This window comes from Erythrolamprus reginae, chromosome Z (genome assembly GCF_031021105.1).
Source record: "Erythrolamprus reginae isolate rEryReg1 chromosome Z, rEryReg1.hap1, whole genome shotgun sequence".
In the NCBI taxonomy this organism is placed as follows: domain Eukaryota; kingdom Metazoa; phylum Chordata; class Lepidosauria; order Squamata; family Dipsadidae; genus Erythrolamprus; species Erythrolamprus reginae.
In genome coordinates, this window is record NC_091963.1 from 52,566,722 (window position 1) to 52,592,213 (window position 25,492).

At 40.2% G+C, this 25,492-nt stretch overlaps 1 protein-coding gene across 2 annotated transcripts in view; it reads right to left on the minus strand.

Annotated features, from left to right (window-relative positions):
* Positions 1 to 6,892: 6,892 nt before the first annotated feature.
* Positions 6,893 to 25,492, minus strand: part of NGLY1 (N-glycanase 1) — a 53,172-nt gene continuing 34,572 nt past the window's right edge. For both annotated transcript variants that reach the window (XM_070727270.1, XM_070727271.1), the window contains 2 exons: positions 19,046 to 19,223; positions 6,893 to 8,049 (listed from right to left, as the gene is read on the minus strand). In XM_070727270.1, coding sequence (XP_070583371.1) covers positions 7,877 to 8,049; positions 19,046 to 19,223 — 351 coding nt within the window. In that variant the 3' untranslated portion in view covers positions 6,893 to 7,876. The remainder of the gene's footprint in view (positions 8,050 to 19,045; positions 19,224 to 25,492) is intronic.

Consider the following 25,492-nt stretch of genomic DNA (forward strand, 5'->3'; position numbering starts at 1 on the left):
GAATTCCACCTGGTTTGCAAATCGCAGATGAGGCGGTGGGTGGGAAGGCCAAAATTCCTCTGCAGGAAAGATAGGCGAGCAGCAGCAGGGTGAGAACGTTGAAAGTGCGCACACACTGCATGCACTTTACCCAGCAGCGCCGACATGCCCGGATAATTGGCCAGGAACTCTGCACCACCAGGTTGACCACATGCGCCATGCAAGGGATGTGCGTCAACCCCGCTCGGCCCAAGGTTGTCAGGGAAGGTTCTGCCCGTTGTTGCACACCACCTTCCCTGGCTTCAGGTTCAGCAGCAACAACCACTCATCTATCTGCCCCTGGATGCCGATCCATAGCTCCTGGGCGGTATGTGGTTTCTCGCCCAAGCAGGTGAGTTTCAGCACCACGTGCTGCTGTTTACCCACAGGCGTTCTGAAGTAAGAGGTTACCGGGCTGCACTTACTGGATGTGGAGGAAGAAGATGGGGAAGCAGAGTAGGAGCAGGAGGCAACAGCAGGCACCAACTGATGTCCAGTAATCCTGGGTGGTGGAAGGATATGTGCTGAACTGCTTCCCGCCTCATTCCCGACTGCCACTACATTCACCCAGTGGGCAGTGAGAGAGATGTACCAGCCCTGGCCATGTTTGCTGGTCCACGTGTCGGTGGTGAGATGGACGCGGGAACGGACAGCATTTTGCAGTGCACACTGAATTTTCTCCACTACATTTGGTGCAGGGCAGGGATGGCCTTGCGTGAAAAGTAATAGCAGCTGAGAACGTATTGTGGGACAGCCAATTTAACAAATTTCCTGAAACCTGGTGTCTCAACCAGGCGGTAGGGTAGCATTTCAAAAGCAAACAGCTGTGAAATGCTGGCATTTAGGGCCAGGGCTCGTGGGTGGGATGGCCTGAACCTCCACTCTCTCTCAAAGGTTTGAGGGATGGACAGCTGATTAATGCTTCCCTGGGATGGTGTAGACATGCTTGGCGATGGTGGTAGTGGTGCTGCTGCTGACGGTGCTGCCGTTGTTGGTGGTGTTGGTGTTGATCCATCATTGTCCCTTTGGAGACAGACAGGGGACCTTGTTGTTAGGGGGGCATTGGCAGTGGCAGTGACAGCAGAAAAGGAAGACCCAGGCATTTGAATACTTTTAAGGTATTGTCTCCACTGAAGGTCATGTTTTGAAATCAGGTGCCTGGTCATGCAGCTAGTGCTGAGATTATTAAGATCTCTCCCTCGCTTCAGGGACTGGTGGCAGAGATCGCAAATGACATTTTTCTTGTCTTCTATTAACTTCTTGAAAAAATGCCATGCTGGTGAGATTCTTTGTGACACATGAGGCATGCTCGGCCCCTGGACACGGTGGGCAGTAGTACCAGCAGACTCAGCGCTGAGGGTTTGCAGCCTTCTCCCTCCGATTCTGCTGGCTGTGGGACTACCACAGCCTCTTCCTCCTCTGAACTCTGTCGGCCTTCGGTCCACGTGGGATCTAGCACCTCGTCATCTTTCACCGACTCCTCCCCACTAGCCTCCTTCTCAGACTCTACATAGCACTAAGCTACAGGAGTGGGGATCTGGGTCTCATCATCATCGATCATGGTCTTCCCTGATGATGCCATGGACACGTCCTCTTTCTCCGGCAGAAGCTCCTGGCTATCCAGAAGCCCAAGGTCTGCAATTGCGGATTGGGCAGGTGGACGCCCCATGGTATCCCAGTTGCAAGTTTCAGAGAACAGCATTAAGGACTCTGCTGCTTCTGGGTGAGACAGCCTTGCTGCTTTGGAGGGGGTGATGACTCAGGCAGTGAACACGCGAATGTGGTGGAGTGTATAGAAGGCAATAACAAGGAAAAGGTAGCGCTGCATGCCATGTCATCTCTAACTGCATCAAACCTAGGCGCCTGCTTGCACCAGTGGAAGGAGTAGGACATACAGATGTTACACGCCCTGTACCTGCCCCTGCAGCACCAGCTCCAACACCAACACCAGCAGCAGCAGCAGCAGCAGCAGGGCCATGTCCCTTTTTTGCAGCTTTCTTCATGTTTGAAGGCCTGCGGTAACACTGGTCCAAGGAACAGATGAAGGTGCGGTGTTCAGGTGGAACTAGAATTAGAGAAAAAAATGCCCTGTAAAACGTAAATGCCCAGGCAGCAGTAGAGCCTTTGTATTAGACAGAAAAACATCAAAATCACAGATATATGAAGTCGCCCCGTGTTTGATCCAAAAATAAATTTCAGAGAGCACTAGAGGCTTCAGATTAGATAAAAGAAAGAGATGCAGATATAGGAATTGGCCCTTGTTTGACCCAAAAATAAATTTCAGAGAGAACTAGAGGCTTCAGATTAGATAGAAGAAAGAGATACAGAGATAGGAATTGGCCCTTGTTTGACCCAAAAATAAATTTCAGAGAGCACTAGTGGCTTTTTTTATATATAGAAAAAAAGGAAATGCACAGAAATAAATGGAAAGAAAGTGGCCAAGAGGTGGACCCAAAAGTACAAGTGCCAGGGGTCAGTATCAAGACAAAAGTGTCCATCCACCCCCTTTTATGTATTTATTAATTTTTTCATTTTTTTATGCCACGATTCTCCTTAGAGTCTGGGCGGCTTTCAACATGTTAGCCATTGCAGTTTTTAATTACTAGAATGGCTCGATTTATTACTTATACATCAACTTTTTCAACCAAACCAATTTGCATGTTGGATACTTTTTCAACCCTCCCTCTGGATACAGGAAATAGCGTTTGCCCTGCAAGCAGGTGTTGCTTTGCAAGACTAGAAGGACCGCAGACCGCACTGGAGACCTTTTCTTCAGACAGGTACAGGAGTCCCCCCCTCCCTCTGGATACAAGAAATAGTGTTTGCTCTGCAAGCAAGTGTTGCTTTGCGAGACTGGAAGGACCCCAGACTGCACTGGAGAACTTTTCTTCAGACAGGTACTGTTGTGGTTGGCTCTGGCCCAGCTCCTGCCCCAAGGAATGTGGAGGTGGATGCAGGGGAAACATCAACATGTCATAGACCTGTTTTACTGCTGACAGAGTCAGGTAGTGCAGTTTCCTTGGACGAAGAAGGTGAGGGTGACTTGGAAGAGGAGGGCTTCGCACACAGCCCAGAAAGCCAATTTCCATTATCTTTGGTCGATTCGGATGAGGAAGTGTTAGACCCACGCATGCGCAGAATTATGCATAGAAGAGACCAATTGAAGAAATATTACAGGAGATAAGAGAGGCCACCTGTGTTTGAGTGGGGCTCCAGCAATTAGAGCTGCTGATATAAATAGCAGCGTGTTGGCTTAGCCGTTGTGGAAGATTATCTGATCATTGTTTCTTTAGGACCGTGCCTTGCTGCTTCCGGACTTTCTTTGTTGATTTTTCACTATTTTGAAACCAAAGCAGAGCAAAATGTGTGTGTCTCACTTTGTGGAAGAAGGAGGGCTGTGACTTTTTTCACAGCTGCTAGCTAAGTACTTAAGGACTGATTAAGGGTGCTTTGTTTCTTTTGAATTTTTGTGATAAAGAACATTGTGTTTGAACTTTCAAGTGTGTGTGTGTCTGAAATTTTTACCCTTGAATTTTCGGGAGACTCATACCATAGAGCCCGACAGAACAGGTACGGGAGCCCCCCTCCCTCTGGATACAGGAAATAGCGTTTGCCCTGCAGAAATTAGAAGTCTGTTTCAAATCTTGAGAGAAGAGATGAAACTTGTGAGAGCGGATGTGAATCAAAAGGTCAAATCAATTAAAGATAATATACTTCAAATGAATGAAAATGTGAATCAAGTGAAAGTAGATATGAAAGAAATGAGAGAAATAATGGAGAAAATAATGGAGAAAAGCGGATACAAAAGATGGAGGAAAAAGTGGAAAGCTATGATTTAAGGATGCAGGAGTTGACAACATCAATAAGCGGCAAGAAAGGGTCTCCTTAGTCCTGGAGATTGACCGTTCTGAATTTTACTTGAGGCTTCAAAACATTCCAGAGGAAAGAGAAAACTTTTATGAAATATTTGGTGAAATGCTAGCTAAAGCGATGGAAGAAGACAAGGAAAAAATTCTGAATGATGTTGATGAAATTTATCATGTGAATACAAGATATCTTGTGTGGCACAACCTGCCAAGAGAGGTGCATATGATTTAATAAAACGTCACATAGATCTCAATTGCTGCAAAAATTGAGGACTACCACTCTTAAATATAGAGAATTGGTGGGGATTTTAAATGTATGGTGAACAGGGCAATCACACCCCTATCCAGTGCCCATTGTGCAACTGCTTCATTTTCTAGGTCAGGGACAGGTCTTCGCCAAGCTGGATATGGTGCAGGCTTATCAGCAGTTGCCAGTGGATGGCGCTTCTGCTGAAGCTCTAACATTGGTTATCCACTGTGGGGCATTCTGTTGCCGTCACCCGCAGTTTGGCGTAAGCGTGGCCCCAGGCCTATTTCAAAACATCATGGGTTGCTCACAGACTTGCCTGGAGTTATCCCATATTTTGATGACATTTTAATTTCGGCCTCTTCTAATTCAGAATTATTATCATGTCTCAAAGTTGTTCTATTGGGATTTCGCCAGTCAGGCCTAAAATGGAAAAGAAGTAGATGCCGGATAAGGATACCCAGGGTAGAGTTCTTGGGTTATGTGGTGGATTCCTCGGGCATCCACCCCTCTCCTTCAAAGGTGTGCACTATTAAGAGTGTGCCACAACCTAAAACAAGGGGAGAGTTGCAGGCTTTTCTATGACTATTGAATTTTTATACTTCATTTCTTTCACACAAGGTGACGCTGGCAGAGCCGTTACATTCTCTCTTGGATACTAAACAACCTTGGTATTGTGGGGAGTAAGCTCAGGCCTCCTTTGGATTTGAGAACGACGGTTCTTTGCCTATTACATAATAGGCCACCCGGGTATTGTTAGAATGAAAGTGCTAGATCGCAGTTATATTTGGTGATCAGGAATGGATCAGGCTATTAAATCCGGAGTTGCTACATGTTCAGGATGCCAGGATTTGAGACCGGCTCCACCTTGTTACTCCTAAAGTCTGGGAACTGCCAAGAGGGCCATGGGCTAGATTGCATGTGGATTTTGCAGGCCCTTTCCATGGGTGCTACTTCATGGTCTTAGTAAATGTGTCCTCAGGCTGGGTAGAGATTGATACAATGAATTCCATCATGACACAGGCCTTAATTCAATTGTTGCAAAGAATATTTGCAACTCATGGTCTCCCAGGTATCGTTAGTGACAATGGCCCTCAATTTACTGCTACCGCCTTTCAATTGTACTTGGCAGCCATGGGCATTCGCTGTGCCAGAGTGGCACCATGGCATCCCGCTACTAATTGAAGGGCTATGAGATCAGCTAAGGAGGCCCTGGCACGTTTGAGTAATGGGAATGGGCATGATAAGGTGGCTCAATATTTGTTTTGTCAATGTACCACCCTATGTCCCATGTCCAACTGTAGCCCGGCTGAAATATTGTTGGGGCGTAGACTTAGAACACGCTTGGATAGACTGCACCCCTCATTTGCCCCATAATCTGTTGGGGAGAAGTCATCTAACCATAGAGAATTCCAGGTGGGGGACAGGGTCTTTGCTGAGAATCATGGGGGCACTCCTCATTGGCTACCAGGAGTTATTACTTAAATAACGGGCCCTGTTTCTTACAGGGTCCAGTTAGAGGATGGGAGGTGTTGGCGCAGACACATGGATCAGCTTTATGCTCATTGCCAAGGGGCCTACTAGGCTTGAACAGTGGGTATTGTCACCATCGAAGGCCCACAAATGTTTCAAACACCAGTAATGGCACCACCACCATGATTCCGTATCTGATGCTCAACTAGAGGGTACTGTTACCAGTGGAAGCCCTCAATTGCTTCAAATGCCAGGAATGACATAATCAATGGACTCTGTGCTTGATGCTTCAGTTAGCATGGTTGTTGTGCCGGAACCTATTAGAACGTCCGTTTCTCCACCTGAAACTGAATTGGCAGATATTAGTGCTCTGGTCGTGCAGGAGGAGCCATTGATTTCCCATGGATCAACCAGGCAGCGTAAGCATCCATCGTATCTTGATGAGTTCGTCTGCACTTGCCAAGGGAGGAAGGGTGTTGTGTCCCCAGCAACAGCAGGGAGTACAGCTGTAGACTTTCTAAAACAGCGGGAAATCTAACCTCACTAATTGGTTGTTGAGTAATGACAATCTATTGTAAAAGGAGTCATAGGAGGGTTTTTACAGACACTCCTTGTTATAGCCTGTATGCATTGAGTTTGTTTTATATGTTTTATTGCTACAATAAAGTGAGAACATTTCTACCTTGGAGCTTGTCCAGTATGCAACAAATTACTTAGATGAAGGAATAGAAAGGGAACTCATCAAATCTGGAGATGACATTAAACTGGCAGGAATAGCCAATACTCTATAAGACAAGCTCAGGATCCAAAAAGATCTTGACAAACTTGAATACTGAGCTCTATCCAATAAAAGGAAATTTAATGTGGAGAAAAGCAATATTTTACAATTAGTTGGTCACTTAAAACATTAACCAGCAGGTATGCTGGTACATCAACTCACACAATCCTTGGTTGTATCAATAGAAGCAGAGAATCAAAATCATATGAAATATTAATGCCACTTTATAATGCCTTATTAAGGCCACACCTCAAATAGTGTATCCAGTTTTGGTTACCACATTACAATAAAGATGTTGAGACTGCAAAAAATGCAAAGAGCAATTAAGACGGTTAAGAGTCTGGAGACAAAAAGATGAAGAACAGTTATAGGGATTGGCCATAGGCTGTCTAGAGAAAAGGACTACGGATGACATTATAGCAGCATTTCAGTATTTGAGGGGTTGCCACAAAGTGCGGGCCAACTTATTTTCCAAAGCATCAGAGGACAGGAAAAGAAACAGCAGATGTAAATCTTAAGTTTGTTTTGTTTTAGTTATACAGTTATATATTTATCTCACTCAGTACATGCATATATCCAGAAGTACTAAGTCTCAGAAAATAATTAAATAAATACATTTTTGGTGGTTAGGACAGATGGAAGATTGATTCTCTGGCATAAACTAACATAAGATGCTCTTGAGTAGCTATAACAAAATGATAATAGCAATTTTATATAAAAATGCAAATCAATCCAAATTTATACATTATAACATGCTTATCCAAATTACATACTTTATCAAAGCTCTACACTTTTAAGTAACATATACTGTATGCTTATATTGGAATTGTCCAAATTTTAGAACATAATGTATTTAATATTTTTCTAGATCAGAATCTATACTAAATTTGGAATAATTAGGAATGACACAATACATATCAATATTATATTTTATCAAAATTTCATTTTTAAAAACTAAAGTGTAAGTAAATTAAAAATTACAGGAAGCAGTAGTACTATATTTCTATTAGTTTAGTTTCATATTGTTAATGCAATAAATTGTCTACTATAAAATTAGAGTTAAACAAGAATGTTAAAATATGTTTTTTTTAAAATGACATTTTACAACCCAGATTTAAAACACTAAAATTTCATTCATTTTTAAAAAAAATTCTTTTACAGATTAAAAGATGTAACTTACAGTATATTTTAAAATTTGAAACAACATGCTGAAGATGTCATGTGTGAATTTAGCATCTTCTCAATTGTTACTCTTTGTATAAATATTCAGGGAATTGCTTTCTGAATTAATTAAAAAAACATTTTCCCCTTTGATATATTTCATTATTTTAAAGAAAACAAAGTAAAAACAAAATTTCACTGCATTTCCTATTTGCAAAGTCTGATTGTTTTCAACAGTGACACTGAAAATATGAGGGGTTTTCATACTATTCATTTATTTCTAAAAATATTTTGCCTGAAAGTTGTTGTTTCATCAGAATATTAACTTAATATTCAGAGTTCACTCAATTTTATAATTATATCAAAACAATCTTCAATGTCTTTTAAACTTTGTCTAAATAGCTGTGCATGTTGCCAGGCAATATTGCCATCTCCACCACTTAGTTCAGCTTCTAACATAATATTTGTTGTGTTGGAAATATCAGGATAAAAATGAAGCCTTTTATCTATGAAATGAAAACAAAAAAAAACCTGTTAAAATTTTATCTATATATCTATATGTTGATAAGCAATTGCAAATTATTATACAATAGTAAAAGTTCAAATCATTCTGAGAATTTGTTTACATGGAACAAGCAAGACTCTGTAGTACATATATTACATCTGATGTATATTACATGTATTTGGAAACTGGTTATGTGTATGGTAATATTGTTCCCCAAAAATGGTTCCAGAAATGAGTTTAACTGGTTGCCACAGGAAATAACTTAGAAAATGCAAAACATACATCTTTAAACAGGGTCAAGTTGCACTAATGGACATTATTAAAAAAGATTTGAGGGGAAAAAAATGATGAAAACTAGAAAAATGTTATAGAATGTCCCTAGCATTTCTAAGTTTCTTTCTTTCTTTTTTTTGGAAAAATAATCTTTACTAAATATACATTAAAAAAAAGGATGGAAGAAAAGAAACATTAATCAAAACAGTAAAACGGTAACAGTACAAATAAATAATAAATAAATAAATAATAAATAAAGGAGTACAATTTCTATAACGGTGCATAGTAAATACATAATAAAAGTACGTTTAGTTTAGTTTAGTAGTTTAAAGCTTTCTCATTACATACGTAGGGTTGATTCTTAATAGATTAATCAATTATATCAATTTCATCTCTGAATGAATCTTATATAGTCAGTCGTTGTACTTTCCTATTTTTTAATTCAGTTTTGATTAAGTTTTGGTTCAGGAGAAGAAAGGAAAGGGAAAGGAGGGATGGAAAGCAGAAAAAAAAAGAAAAGTGAAGGTGAAAAAGGTATGAGAAAGAAAGGAAAAGAAGAATGAAACAGTATAGTAAGAGAGAAAAAAGAGAAAGTAAGATAGAAGAAAGATAGGAGGGAGCCAGCGAAAGGCTGGTATATCATTTTCATACGACATTGAGTCCGTATTTATCATTGGTACATTATTCCCTTTCTTAGAGTGGTTGATGGATTCTATTGGTTGGTTTACAGTTATGAGTGTAAATTCTTCCAGTGTTACATATGGATTGTATCTTATACCTTACATTGATTGAAGTGTTTTTAAAAGATTTATCATTAATTAATTAATTATTTTGTTGGGTTATTTTCTTTTTGAATTATTTGAGCAAATTTTTTTTTTCCTTAGCCATTCATACCATTTGCCCCAGACTTGGTAAAAGACCGTGTCATCTCGATTTTGTAGTTCCATGGTCAGTTTAGACATCTCTGCGTAGTCCATGATTTTAATTAGGAGGTTTAAAGTAGTGGGTGTTTGTTCCTGTTTCCAATATTGGGCGTAGAGAATTCTCGCTGCGGCGAGGATTTGAATTATAATATAGTAATCATTTTGTTAATCTTTTGTCTTATTGTTCCTAGGAGGAACAGTTCTGGATTTAGGGATATATTTATAGAAGTAATTTGATCTATTATTTTTTTATTTTTAACCAATAGGCTTTTGCAATTTCAGAGGTCCACCACATATGGTAGTATGTGCCAATTTTTTCATTGCACTTCCAGCATTTTGGAGACATATTTGGATAAATTTTAGCAAGTCTTGCTGGAGGGAGGTGCCATCTATAAAACATTTTATATTGGTTTTCTTTCTGGGTGGTGGCGATTTTATATTTATAATTTTTTGTCCATATTCTTTCCCATTCTTTAAGGTAAATGTTATACCCAAAATTTTGACCCCAGGCAATCATTGTTGTTTTAACTGTTTCTTCTATCGTATATTGTTGTAAGAGGATATTGTATAAGTTAGATATTATTTTCTTTTTTGGGCCAAATAGGATCTTATCTAATGGAATATTTTTTTGGAATCCAAAGTTTTTTTGTGTTTAGTGTAGATATTATGTAGTTGTATATATTGATACCAGTCTAAGTTGAGACCAATCTCTGCAAGAGTTTGTTTAGGTATTAAAAGGTCATTTGAGTCAAGTACTGTACTTGTTCATAAGTTATTATCTTATTTATGGGAAGAAGATTAGGATAAGTAAATACTTAAATTGGTAAAATCCATTTTGGAATAGCTAGATAATAATTCTTCCTAATAGATTGCCAAACATGGATTAATGCCTTACGAATGTAATGTTGCTTGATATAGGTGCTATTTTGTGCAAATCTGTTAGTAAGATGGCATGCCATCCCTTAAGGAGGTTATAGCCTTCTAGTAGAAGTAGCCTTCTGTTTTTCAGAGTTATCCATTCCTTAATTAAATTAAACATTGAGGCTTTGTAATACAATTCCATATTAGGGAGTCCAAATCCTCCTCTTGTGCGGTGGTTGAACATACATCTCATTGCCTTCTTCTTTGCCCAGATAAATTTGCGGAACTTTTTATGTAGTGACTCAAAAAAGGCTTTATTTAATTTTGTTGGGGCAGTTTGAAATAAGTATAAATATCTTGGGAGAATGTTTGATTTGATCGTGGCTATCCTTCCCATTAAAGAGAGAGGAAGTTTTGTCCATTTTTTAAATTCTTTGTCTACATCTTCTGTGAGTTTATCATAGTTGTCTTTTTTGATTGCTGCACAATTCGCAGTGATCCATAGGCCTAAATATTTAATTTTTTTTGTGGATTTGAGTTTAGATAATTCTTCTAGCTTAGTTATCTGGATTTGAGACATATTTTTAATTATCATTTTAGTTTTTCTTTGTTAATATTTAGTCCAGACATGTTACCAAATCTCTCCATTTCTTTAATAAAGTTTGTAATTGTTTGTAATGGGCCTGTAGTATAAAAACCATGTCGTCAGCGAAAGCTTGAACTTTAAAGTATTCATGTTTTATTTTAAGACCTTGAATTTGTTTATTTGCTCTTATGTTATTTAACAGGGTTTCTAAAGCCAAAATAAAAAGTAATGGGGCTAGTGGATATTCTTGTCTGACACCTTTACCGATATATATCTTATCTGCAATATCGTTATTGACTAGTATTTTCGCTGACAGGATATTATATAAGGCTCTAATTAAGTTAACAAAGTGGTTACCAAAGTTCATAGTTTCCAGTTGTGAAATAAGAAATTGTCAGTGTAAGCTATCAAAACCTTATAAAGGTCAACAAATATGAACGCAGCAGGCTTATCAATATTTTTATTATAATATTCTATGGAGTCAAGTATAATTCTAGTATTCATTCCAATGTTCCTTGTCAGAAGGAAACCATTTTGATCTGCATGTATAATATTTAAAATCCTTTTTAATCTATCAGCGATAATTGTGGCAAAGATTTTATAGTCTGAGTTTAGTAGAAATATCGGACGGTAAGTCTGTATATGGGACCTATTTTTCTCATCTTTCAGGACTAATGTTATGTAGGCTTCGTTCCATGTGTCAGGAATTAGAGCTTCTTCTAGTACTTCGTTGAATAGTTTAAGAAGTACAGTATAAGGTTCAAATTTTTTGAGGCTTGTTTATATAATTCAGCAGGAATGCCATTGTTTTTTTGATTGGCAATTGCTTTGTCTAATTCAAAGGCCGTTATTTTTTTATTTATAAGTTCCTGGTGTTCTTTCTTTATTTTAATTAAGTCTGAATGTTGTAATAATTCTAAGATCAAATGTTCATCAATATCTTCCTTTTTATACAAATTGGCAAAAAACATTTCAATTATTTGTTTTTTATCATTATGGGAGGTTTTTAAGACTCCCTGTTCATCATATAGAGCAGTGGTCCCCAAACTACGGCCCGCGGGCCACATGTGGCCCACTGAGGCCATTTATCCGGCCCGCCAGTGAGTGACAAGAGCACAGGGAAAAGAGAGAGAGAAAGAAAGAAAAGGGAAAGAGAAGGAGGGAAGGAGAAGTGGAGAGGAATGAAGGAGGGAAGGAAGAAAGGAAGGAAAGAAGGAGAAATGGAGGGAACAAGGAAGGAAGGAAGGAAGAATGAAATGGAGGGACAGAGGAAGGAAAGACTGTTTTTTTGGGGGGGTGTAATTTTTTTAAATTTTTTTCTCAACATACATTCAAACAACACAGTGTACCATCTAATTTTCCATGAATAAAATGTGGTATTTTGTTAGTAACTAATATAAATCATCAAAAAAGTTGCAAAAGGTTTTTTTTCTAATTTTGTCATCCAGTTACATTCATTTTCTTTTAATTAAATTCCCTCCTTAATGTTCCTTCAAAAAGTGCAACACCAATTATATTTCTAACATATTAACCATTATGCCAAAGTGCTTCCTTCTTTCTTTGTACATTTTTCATAAGCCAAGAAAACCTTGTATAGCCAATCAGATTTTAACAAAAGAAAATTAAAAACAAAACATAAACATATATGAATTTCAGATCTTCTTCCCCCTCTAAATAGTACGTTCCCATTTTGTTTTTTACTTTAAAACAAAGTATGTGCAGTGTGCATAGGGATTTGTTCATAGTTTATTTTTATAGTCCGGCCCTCCAACAGTCCAAGGGACAGTGAACTGGCCCCCTGTGTAAAAAGTTTGGGGACCCTTGATATAGAGCTTCGATATTTTTGTCTTTCTTCTGTTGTGCGAGTTGATAGGATAGCTATCTACCAGGTTTATTGGCAAATTCAAATTGTTTTTGCCTAGACATTCTTAATTTTCGAGATAGTTCATCTTGGGTTTTTATGTTTATTTCGTGTTTAATCAAACTTATTTCAAATAGGATTTTATGATTGGTTGGGTTTATTTGTAATTTTTCTTCTAATTTTTTTTATTTTTGTGTTTAGAATGTCAAATTGAGTTTGTTTGTTTTTTTCTTTTTAGCTGTATATGCAATATAAATGCCTCTTATGTATGCTTTCAAAGTATCCCACAGATTTTGAGTTGATGTTCTTCCATCCTGGTTTATTTGAAGAAAAATCTGAATTTCATTTTGAATTAAATTTTGGAACTCTTTTTCATTGAGAACTGCTTGGTTCATAGACCATCTTCGAAAGTGCAGATTTGAGGGAAATCTTAGTTTCAAAATTATGGGATTATGGTCTGCCCATGTGTTTGGAAGTATCTGAACCTGCGTAATTTCATTAAAAATGTCTGGGGTAGACCAAATCATGTCAATTCGTGACCATGATTTATGGGGAGCAGAAAAGAATGTATATTCTAGACATTCTGGGTTGTAATAACGCCAGACGTCTTGTAGTGCAAATTCCATATTCAAATCTTCAAAGGTTGATGGCAGTTGTTTTCTAGATTTAGCTTTAGAGCCTTTGTAATCCAATTTTTTGTTAAATATCACATTGTAATCACCCACAATCATTATATTTTCTAATTTTAATTCCAATTTTTTTTAATGGAGATTAGAAAAGAATATGTGTTGCCGAATTGATGGGGCATATATTGTAATTATATTCACTCTTTTTGAGCCTAGAGAGATTTGTATTATTAAAATCTGACCATTATTGTCAGAATAAATTAATTTTGGTGCAAGATTTGGTTTGGCGTATACAACTATTCCTCTTTTTATACATTTGCAAGTGATATCAAAATTTGATATGCGTTTCTTGAAGGCAGATTAAATCAAAGTCTTGTTTTATTATTTTGTGAAAGGTTTTCTTCCTCTTCGAAGGAGAGTTTAGACCGTTAATGTTTACTGAGAATAATGTTATTTCCTTGTACTGGTGGTAATTTTCAATATTCTCATCTCTTCTCCTTTCTGGCTTCAGTTTGGGCTCTAGTTTTTGGACCGTCTCTACCATATTCCTGTCTTTTGGAAACATCTCTAGTTTCTTTATCTGAGAGGGCATCTTCGGAACTCAATTCCTCAACACTGGTCTTGTCTTTTGTTTCTTGTGCCAGGGGGTAATGTTCCTCCACTATTTTAATAACATGCTCATGGAAGTCTTTAGCCTCTTCTACCGTGGTGATCTTGTGTTTCTTCTCACTGAGAGATATGAGCATGCCCTCTGGGACAAGCCATCTAAAAGGTATTTTGTTCTTATTAAGTTTTTGTGCCAGTGCCTGGTAAGTTTTTTTTTCTCTCTTACACGTCAAGGTATTTGGCAAAGAGTTATAATTTTTTTCTGTTTAAAAAAAACAGAATTGTCTTTAGATGCATTATATATTTCGTCTCTAAAGGTACGCCGGAGGAAGCGAATGTGGACTTCTCTGGGCAGTCGGTTTCTTCTAGCATATGGCGTAGAAACATTTCTAAGTTTCTATACAATTAATTAAAGACAGGTTTCAAATGGGGAGAAAAGGGTCAAAAAAACTTCAGAGAAAGATATTCTGTTTTACAGCACTACAGGTAGACTTTGAGTTACGAATGTAATGGAGCTTGCCAATTGCATTCATAACCAGAGGATTCATGGGAGTGAATCGCATAACTTGACTGTGATCACATTCTGCTTTTGCCTGTGCATTTTCTATTGAATGTGCAGGTTGTTAAGTGCACATAAGGTATCTCAGGGTGAGGAATTCCATAGGGTCCTAACAATGGCACAGGCCATCTGCTTCAAGGCATCTCCCAAGGCCTCTCCCAATCTTCTGGGATACCTCATGCTCTATCTCCTGGGCTCCCCACAATTACTCTATCCCACATCCGTCTGTGCCGGGTCACTTACCTTTTGGAGATCTCTCTCCTCTCTGCCACGATTTCTTTCTCCGCATGCAGTCTCAGTGTGAAAAGGTTTGCAAGCCAATGGGAGGCTTCAAGCAATTTGATTTCATGGCCCCTTATTGGCTTGCAAGAACTCTTCGGCTGGATCTCTTATAGGCCTCAGTTCATGGAGGCCTAAATTACTGTAGTGCAAGATCACGCAAAACCAGTCGCGAGATCAGAGCAACGGCTTCTTCATAATTGCTCAATATTTTATACCTCTGTTTTTCACAAAAGTACAAAATTAGGCAACAGAATTGATGGCTCACTAGATCATTGCAAGGTAAGTGAGTCTCCACAGGCTCAATGGCTATGGAGACCCAGCAAAAGGGGAGGGAGTACACAGGGTGAATGTTGCAGTGCCTCTACCATCATTTGTAAGTGTAAATGACTTATTACAGCTGTAACTGTAAATGCTGCAACACTTGTAACTTCAGGACTGGATTGTAAGTACTTGAGGGGAATTAGACCATAACCTCAAATGGTCACTAAGTGACTTCGTAACTCAGTACTTGTTAAGTGAATCACAGCAGTTGTTAAATTAGTAACTTAGTTGTTAAGTGAACTGGCTTCCTGATTGACTTTGTCAAGTCACAAAAGGTGATCATGTGAGGCCCCCACCCCCCATCCCAGAATACTAGAAACATAAATATGAGTCACTTGCCAAGCTTTTGAATTTTGGTCATATGACCAGAAGGATACTACAGAGGTATAAAATACTTTTTCTAGTGTCATCATAACTTTGAATGGTCACTAAATGAACTAGTATAAGTCAAGAACTACCTGTATAGAGTAGCATGGGTTTTGTTGTGCTTACAACCACAGAGGTGCTACAGCACCATATCACTTTTTTGTCCCTATCTCACTCACTGGGTCCCCACAGGGACTACGCCTGTTTTTGGATTTCACACACACTTTCCCAGTTCCATCACCAACTGCTCAGTTATCTTTTATGGTAGATCTCCTTTTGGAACGTCTACAGATTGCACTAGAAAAGAACAAAAAGTGTTCTATCCCTAAGCCATCTGGCCCAGAGCAAACACTCTTTTGAAGCAGGTCGGAGATGCTACCTAGCAATGCAGCTGAGCAGCATGGCCTAGGAATAGAATAACCTCTCTTCTGCAATGCCATTTTTTCTAGCCCAGGCATGCTAGAAGCTCTGGGAAAGTCAACGTTTTTAGGTCAAAGCTCTTCCAGTTTTGTTTGGGCACGTGAAAGGCTAGAAGCTGCAGGAAAGTGATATTGGAACAAGGCTTCCCTATCGTTTTTTCCATCCTCACAGCGTTTAGCATTTTTTTCTATCTCTTTGAAATCTTTTTCCAATGCTTATCGTTAGATAGATAGATATGCAGCAGGCATGTGAGCAAGCAAGAAGCACGGGCAAAGAAGAGATTTGTGCCGTAACCTTTGTCAGTTCCACCAATTGTTATTCGCAGGACAAAAGACAGCAGAACCTGCAAAGGTAACCATGTCCAGCAATGCTTCTCACTCAAAAGGTGTTGTGTGATGTGCATACAAGTGAGAAGCACTAATGAAGAAAAACAAGCTGGTTTTTTTAGGACACATTTCTCCATTCTGGAAATGAGCACCATTTTAAACCACCCTTACTTTCATTGGGGCCACTCTGAAAATAGCACTTGATTTTGGGCCACAGTCTAGGGATGCCAAAGACTAGGAAGCTTGTTCTTATTGCTAATGTGATCTATGGAATGTGCAGACAGAGATCTAGGATCAAAGATAAGTGAGCAATGGGTAAGCGATGGATGACAGATTTCGGGAGGAACATGTGAGATTCTAAGGTGAAAAGGCAGAGCACAGATGTTCATGGAATGAGGGTGGCATTGAGAAGCTTTAGGCAGGGCCTGCACTAGATCTCTCAGAACCACCATGGCACCTGAGCTCTTCTTAACAAGCCATGCATTCACTTAATGATTTACATCTGCAGAGCAGGGATGAGGGTTGTTAAGCGAGGTAGTTCCAACTTTTGACCATAATGGGCAGGTTCCATTATGATTGTGAGTCAGGGACTACTTACAGATGTGCTCATACACTCTGACAGAATTTATGATTTCTTGGCCATTTTTCATAGAATATGAATGATAACATGAATAGCTTTCTGTCATTCATGGTTAGTGTTTGGCTGAAGCCATTTATTATTAATCAACTGTGTTTACTCTTTTGCAATCATGACAACAGAAGCTATCCAAATGATCACGATCAACAGTTTACATACTCTGGTGCTTTTGGCTTGATAACATGCACACAGGTTGATACAAAGGGGTGTGAAGGTAACCAACCTCACCTGTGATCTGTTTGCATGTAATCAATGTGTATGTATAAAAGGCCAATGAGTTTCTAGCCTGCTGGAAGATCCTTGCATCTTTCATTCAGTGCCATACTGACATGTCTGGATTCTGAGTCATGAGAAAAGCAAAAGAATTGTCAAAGGATCTGCAGGAAAAGGGAGCTGAATTGGGATATAAAAAGATATCCAAGGAATTCAGAATGCCAATCAGCAGTATTCAAACACTAATCAAGAAGTAGAAAATGAGGGGTTCTGTTGAAACCAAACCACGGTCAGAGAGGCCAACTAAATTTTCAGCCACAACTGCCAAGAAAATGGTTCAGGATGCAAAGAAACCCCCACAAATAACTCCAGGTAAAATACAGGATACTCTGAAAACATGTGGTATGGCTGTTGAAAGATGCACAATAAGAAGGTACTTGAAGAAAGATAGTCTTCATAATCAAGTCGCCAGAAGAAAGTCATTACTACGCAAATGCCACAAAATATCCTGCTTACAATATGCCAAACAGCCCAGAGACAAGCCTCAAACTTTCTGGCAAAAAGTCATGAGTTATGAATTATGAGACCAAAATTGAGCTTTTTGGCCACAACCATAAAGGCTAGATTTGGAGAGGAGTCAACAAGGCTATGGTGAAAAGTACACCATTCCTACTGTGAAACACGGAGGTGGATCATTTTGGGATGCATGAACTACAAAGACACATGACATTTGGTCAGAATTGATGGAACGATGAATGCAGTATGTTATCAAAAGATACCGGGGGACAATTTGCATTAATCAGCCTGAAAGCTGCGCATGGGACATACTAGGACATTCCAAATGACAATGATCCTAAACATAAAGCCAAGTTAACCTGTCATTGGCTACAGCAGAATTAAGTGAAAGTTCTGGAGTGGCCATCTGAGTCTCCTAACCTCAATATATTGGAACTACTTTGGGGACATCTCAAACGTGCAGTTGATACAAGACAGCACAAGAATTTACAGGACCTGGAGGCTTTTTGGCAGGAAGCTTTACCATCTGGGAAAATAAAGAGCCTCATCCACACATACTACAAAAGACTTTAAGCTGTCATTGATGTTAAAGGGGGAAACACACCGTATTAAGAACTGTTAGAATATTCATGCCTGGGAGAGCCATGTTAATAAGGTTAGCCAATGAATAGGCAAAGGAACTGAGTCAGCCAATAGGTGCTAGCCACTTCTGAGTGCAGAGAATTGAAACTGAGAAGCTTAAGGCTGGGTGTGGTTTAGTCTCCATTCTGTACTCTTCCGCACTGAACTCTGCTGAAATAAAAATAACTGTTTTGTGTTGTCTGTAACTTCTTGAAGAACTCTGCCAATAGTATTGCAAATTCATCTGTTACTATGGTTATAAAGAAGTTTTTGAATCCAGCTATATCAGTCATCTATGTGTGTTTCTTGTTTAGATTTTTGCAACAAACTTTAACAAACTGGGGCATGTAAACTTTTGATCAGGGCCATTTGGATAGTTTCTGTTGTCATTGTGATTGCAAACAAGTATACACATTGATTGATCATAAATGGCTTCAGCCAAACACTAACCATGAGTGACAGAAAGGTTTTTGTGTTATCATTCATATTCTCTGAAAAATGGCCAGGAAATCATGGATTCTGCCAAGGTATATACACTTATAAGCACAACTGTATACTGACTAAATAATAATAATTTTGAGACAAATATGATTCAAACAAATGCAGAATTTTATACATTCATTTGTAACATATAACTTTCATGATAGCAACACAATCTTTTGGTTATTTAAGCAGAATTAGATCCCACTATATTCAAATATTTATGAAATATGTATGAGAATCCAGCTATAGGTTGGAATCAGATTTAGAAGCAAAGATACCTTCTAAACAAATATTATTAGAGTTGCAATATAAATCACGAAAATTTGAAGTTATAGTCTCTTATTTGTCTGTAGCTTAACTCTTCTCAGACCATTCTGAAAAATGACACATTTGGCTTGTTTTGTGTTTTACTAAAATTGATAAACATGATGTACTGTTGGATACATTATATTACCATCACAATCTTATTTTTTAATACTTTTGCACTGGTTGTAAAGTTATTAAATATTATATATACCTCCATGAACATCAACTGTAATGCTTCCAGAGTGCAATGTCCACTTTACTCTTCCACTCTCAAATGTTTGGCTAGTTGTTCTAACTGAAATGTTGTCTATTTTTAAACCAACAGAGCCACATTCAAACTTCCAACAGATGTAGCCAGATAAGAAGCCTTCCTTTCGAGCTAAATAAACCTAGTTAGATGATAAAAAATGTGAATATTAACCAATGAATTGTAGCACATTAATATTGTGATATCACACTCAATTTAGTGCATCATTTCAGTGTTAGTAGTAAAATATTAGCTGCTTCTTAAAAGTGCAAACCTTAGCATATTTAATCATATAGACTACAAAGTTATGCGTAGTTTATTTCCTAGTACATGTTGAGCATTCATGCTATTAAAAATAACTTCTAAAAAGAATTTTACATATAAATTAGTAGAATTCACATATTTTCTTATAGTTTACAATAATATTCATAGGCAGATAGTTGTATAGACTATTTAAAAGTATTGTGCTTTACCAAATAATATTCTGGAATGGAACTGTTTGCCTCCTCCACTTCGGCGCGCTTGTTTCACCACCAACCTTCCGCTCCCCAGCCATTTGGGTGCTTCCTTTTCTCCCTGGCCCTTTCACTGAACGGTCTCAAAAGCACTTTCACCCTGACCTTTTGGACAAAGGGGACACTCTGCGGCCAGCCAGAAGATTCATTCCTTTCCATTCTCCCTGAGGGAGTGCCTGGAAGCAGCCTTTTTAGGAGGAGGCGTGGGAGTTTTATATTTTAATTTGATTAGAAGTAAGAGAGAAATTGAAATAACAAATGAGTGCAGTTTCCCTATCTTTATCAAGAACCCCGTTCTTCATTCCTTGTGCTTTTTAGGAGAAGGAACTTGAGGGGGTAGCCTCCCTCTCTCCCTCCCCCCCATGCTGTGTGTGTGTGTGTGTGTGTATGTGTGCTTTTTAGGAGAAGAAACTGGAGGGGTAACCTCCTTCCCTTTCTCTTACTCTCCCTCCCCACCCCAGTGCTCTCTCTCTCTCTCTCTGTGTACAGTGATCCCTCGAGTTTCGCGATCTCGATCTTCGCGAAACGCTATATCGCGATTAAAAAAAAAATTAATTAAAAAAAAAAACCACTTCCGCGTTTGGCTTCGGGAGTCAGCTGGGAAGCGGCGCGGCTGTTTTAAAAGGTCGCAGCCGGCCTGGGGGGCTTCCTAGCACCCCCCCGAACACCCAACCCGGGTTCGGGGGGGTGCTGGGAAGCCCCCCAGGCCGGCTGCGACCTTTTAAAACAGCCGCGCCGCTTCCCAGCTGAGTCCTGAAGCCAAACGCCAAAGGTGAACTTCCGCGTTTGGCTTCAGGACTCAGCTAGGAAACGGCGCGGCTGTTTTAAAAGGTCGCAGCCGGCCTGGGGGGCTTCCCAGCACCCCCCCCTGAACCCCCAACCTGGGTCTTCCCGGCCGCCCACGCAAAGGGGAAACCCCGGCTCCTCGCTGATACCCGCCGCTCGCCCGCCCGCCAGCAAGAGGGGGAAGACCCAGGGAAGGTTCCTTCGGCCGCCCAGCAGCTGATCTTCTCGGTAGCGCAGCAGCAGCGAGGAGCCGAATCGGGGTTTCCCCTTTGCGTGGGCGGCGGGGAACGCAAACTCCACCATCTACGCATGCGCGGCCATAGAAAAAAAAGGGCGCACATGCGCAGATGGTGTTTTTACTTCCGCAACCCTACATCGTAAAAAACCGATTATCGCAAGGGGTCTTGGAACGGAACCCTCGCGATAATAGAGGGATCACTGTATGTGCTTTTTAGGAGAAGGAACTGGAGGAGTACAATGAATCGACCCAGCACTTGGGCAGCTTCTCTCGCAATCTAAGGTGGTAAAGGCTCCAAAGATGTTTCTAGAACCTGCTGCTTTTGTCTTGTGCTGTCTTCCAGAAGATTCAAGGTCACACACACATATACACACAAAAACCCCTTTGTCCACTTAGGGTGCTCATCTGGCACCTGCAGACAATGTCTGCATCCTGCAGGTGCCAGCCCTACCAGCCACCCCTCATACACACACAAACACACATCGCAGTCACCCCACCATCCCGCATACACACACATGGAGAGAGAGAGATACATACACACACACATGGAGAGAGAGAAGGAGGGAGGGAGGCTATCCCCTCCTGTTCCTTCCCCTAATAAGCATATACACACACACACACATACAGCACGGGGTACGGGGAGGAGGAAGACTACCCCCTCCTGTTCCTTCTCCTAAAAAGCACACACACAGCACACTGGGGGAGAGAGAGGGAGGGAGGCTACCCCTCCTGTCCCTTCTCTTAAAAAGCACACACACACACACAGAACACGGGGGGGGGGAGAGGGGGGGAGGGTACCTCCTCCCGTTCCTTCTCTTCAAAAGCACACACACACACACACAGAGCGGGGTGGGGGGAAGAGAGTGGGAGGGAGGCTACTCCATACACACACACACACAGAGCACAGGGGAGGGGGGAGAGTGGGAGGGAGGCTACCTCAGTATCTATGAAGTAGACACTTTTTTGATAAAAGACAGGGAAACTGCTCATTTGTTATTTCAATTCCTGCCTTACTTCTAATCAAATTAAAATATAAAACTCTGCTCATTCTCCTAAAAAGGTTGCTTCCAGACACATCCAGAGGAGAGGAAAGGAATGAAAATGAATAAATGCTCTGATTGGCTGGCAGCAAAGGGTCCCCTGCATCCAAAAGGATAGGGTGAAAGTGCTTTTGAGCCTGTTCGGCGAAAGGGCCAGGGAGAAAAGGCAGCACCTGAATGGCTGGGGGGGCAGAAGCCTAGGAACATAAGAGGTGTGGTGAAAGAAGTGGAGTAAGCAGTGTTCCCTCTAATGTGAGTTGTGCACTATAGCGCAGGAGATTTGAGATGTCTGCCCATGAGTTTCAATTCCTGCGCTGGAATTGGCAATTAGAATAAGATTGATCGTGGATCATTTGTCCCGCCTCTCGCTCCATTTGAAAAATGTCCCGCTTTTTTTTTCCACCCTGGGGAGGGAGGGGGAAGAGAGAAAAGCCCAGCCGGCTCATTTCCCCCCTCCCTCCGACTCCAAAGTGCGGCATGACTTTAAACTGACTGGATTGGATTTCCACAGTGGGGAGGGAGGGGGGAAGAGAGAAAAGCCCAGCTGGCTCATTTCCCCCCTCCCTCCGACTCCAAAGTGCGGCGTGAAAACCAAGCTTAACATGTTTTCTTGATGGTAAAAGGTATATTTAGGTGTTGTTTAATATTAGAATGTATTAATTTGTAAAATTGGATTAGAATTTTAGAACTATATAGAATTACAAATGTAAAATTAATGGATGATACATAGGATAAATAAGGGGTTTATGATATGTACTGTATGATTTTATGACTTTGCATTATGAATTTAAAATATACTAGGAAATGTAGAAGATTGATGAAAGTTAATAATAGTAAATGCTAAGTGCCTGAAAATTAATTGAGCTTGGAAATATTGAATGAAATTATAGAACAGTAAATAGGGAAATATATTAATTGATGCATTAGTGTTCAGATAGATTTTCATAGTATTATTAGATTACTATAATACTATGATAAATATTTAAGAAATGAAAATTTTAAATCATGGATTTATTAATAGTTGTGTTTTTGGTTTGCTGGTTGTTTTAGTTTTAATAGTAATAGATTTTGTTTTTGTTTTATTATTAATTTCTTTTAATAAAAAAGAAGGGAATTTTTTTTCCTAATTAGGAAAAAATTGTATAAGGGTTTTTTGTTTCTTTTAAGAAGAATGTATAAGGAGGAGTAGACATGATGGCCTATCTGGATTTATTACAGGATAATGATATTAATTGAAATATAAAATAATAGAATAACATAGTGGGAAGGGACCTTATTCTGCCCCAGGACCGAGCCCCAAATAATTATGCAATAAGTTGTCTTGGGTGACATCTGTGAAAAAAAAATCAGGCACTCAGGCATGAAAAATTTGTTTGTTTATTTATTTGACTTCTATGCCGCTCAGTCCCAAAGGGACTGCCGCTCAGACACTATACTTTTCCGCCCACACTGAAAAAAAATTTGAGGGAACATTGGGAGGAAGCAAATAGTCCCAGACCCATAATATTCTACATAAGAAAATAAAATTACAGATTCTGACATATAGCAATGAGGCAGGTATGTGGGGGCAATATGCTGGCTCTGTTAAAATGTGCTATGGCTAACATGCTGTAAGCCGCCCTGAGTCTAAGGAGAAGGGTGGCATTAAAAAATTGAATGAATGAATGAATAAATAAATAAATGTGCCAAAATATAATCTGATCAAGAGATAAAAGGTGATAGATTAGTCCCTTGCTTTGAAAATAGTTTGCTACTATCAACTTCAACTAAAAATCTTATATATCTGGAGTTGCACAGCTGAACTAGATGTAGCATAGCTAATCAAAGATCTCTATACCAGAGGTGATAATCCTCACTTGTTGGGATTGAAGGTGTGTTGCTAAATCAAATTGTCATTAACTGGGAGATCACATAATCTTTCCATGATTTATTTTTCTCACACACCCTTCTCTTTAGAATGCTGGGGACAGTCAGAAATTGAAAAGATTATTTTTTCACATTTTATGCCTTTTTTTTTTGTCTTCTACCACTTCTCCATACTGGGCAATACTCATCCTGCTACTGAGATAAGCATTTACAAGAACTAAATTCATGTCTGTATTTTCCATGGAGGAAAGAGAAATTACAAAACTGTAAACAGGCATATAATGGAAAATACACATCAAATGGAACGGACTGACTCTCATTTACATTCATTTTCTTTCTTTCTTTCTTTCTTTCTCTCTCTCTCCTTCCTTCCTATTTTCTTTCTTTCTTTCTTTCTTTCTTTCTTTGACATCTATGCCGCCAATGCAGCTTTTGGGAGCCCCAAAATTGCTCATTTTGCAGTCTCTGAACATTCTTCAAAGAGAGCCCCATGTAGACAGCATTGCAGTAATTGAACCTCAAGGTGATAAGGGCATGAGTGACTGTGAGAAGTGACTCACTGTCCAAATAGGGCTGCAACTTGAACACTAGGCATACCCGTGCAAATGCCCCCCTCGCCACAACCGAGAGGTGGTCTTCAAAGCTCAGCTGTGGATCGAGGAGAACGCTCAAGTTGCAGACCCTCTCTGAGGGAGGCAAGGACTCCCCACCACAGGATGATGGATGGACAAATTAAATTGTCCTTGGGAGGCAAAACCCACAGCCACTCTGTCTTGTCAGAGTTGAGTCTGACAAGACAAGCCTATTAACGCCTATCCAGACCCTAACAGCCTCCTGACACTGGCACATTACCTCCACTGCTTCATTGAGTTGACACAGCGTGAAAATGCATAGCTGAGTATCATCAGCATTTTGATGTTAACTCACCCCATGCCATCGGATGATCTGAGGGACCTAGAAGTTGACTCTGGTCACCTGCCAACACTGACTGCAACTGGCCAGAGAGCTAGGAGGCGAACCACTGCAAAACGGTGCCTCCCACTTCTAACCCCTCCAGCCAGCACAGAAGGATACTATGGTCGATGGTATCGAAAGCCGCTGAGAGGTCAAGAAGCACTAGGATAGAGGATTGACCCATATCCCAGGCCCACCAGAGATCATTCGTCAGTATGACCAAAGCAATTTCAGTGCCAGGCCTGAATCCTGACTGCCGAGGATCCAGATAATTGGCTTTATCCAAGGACTGATGGAGCGGGAGCGACACCAACTCTCAACAAGCTTCCCTATGAAGGGAAAGTTGGAGACAGGGTGATAACTGATCAAAACAGCTGGGTCCAAGGATTCTTGAGGGGGCACACCACTGCCTCCTTGCAGGGAGGTGGAATGGACCCCTCCCTCAGAGAAGCATTGACAATTTCCTGGACCCAGCCCCGTATCACCTCCCTGCTGGCCGAAACCAGCCAGGGACACGGATCCAATAAGCAGGTGGCAAAATTTACAGCTCCCACGGCCTTGTTCACTTCATCAGTAATTGCCAGGTCAAATTCCTCCCATACAACAGGACTAAGACGAGCCTCTGTCACCTTGACTAACTCATTGTCAGCTGGATCTGAGCGATTTTATCTGCAAAAGAACTCATTAAAATCCTCAGTACTACCCTGCAGAGGTTTGTCAACTCCCCCTGGTTAAGGAGGGAGCAAGTCACCCTAAACAGGGCAGCTAGGCGAGATTCCACTGATGCAACTAAGGCAGCATGATACACGCATCTTTCTGCCTTGAGTGCCACTTTATAAGTCTCAATATGAGCTCTTAAAAAGTGTTTGGTGAGATTCAAATTTACTTTTCCTTCAGCGCACTTCTAGATGTCTCTTCTGCCGTTTCATCCCCGGAGTTCCTTGGTAAACCAAGAAGCTCTCCAGGGTCTACTGCCACAGAGAGGTCACAAAGACATGCTAGACAGATAGCC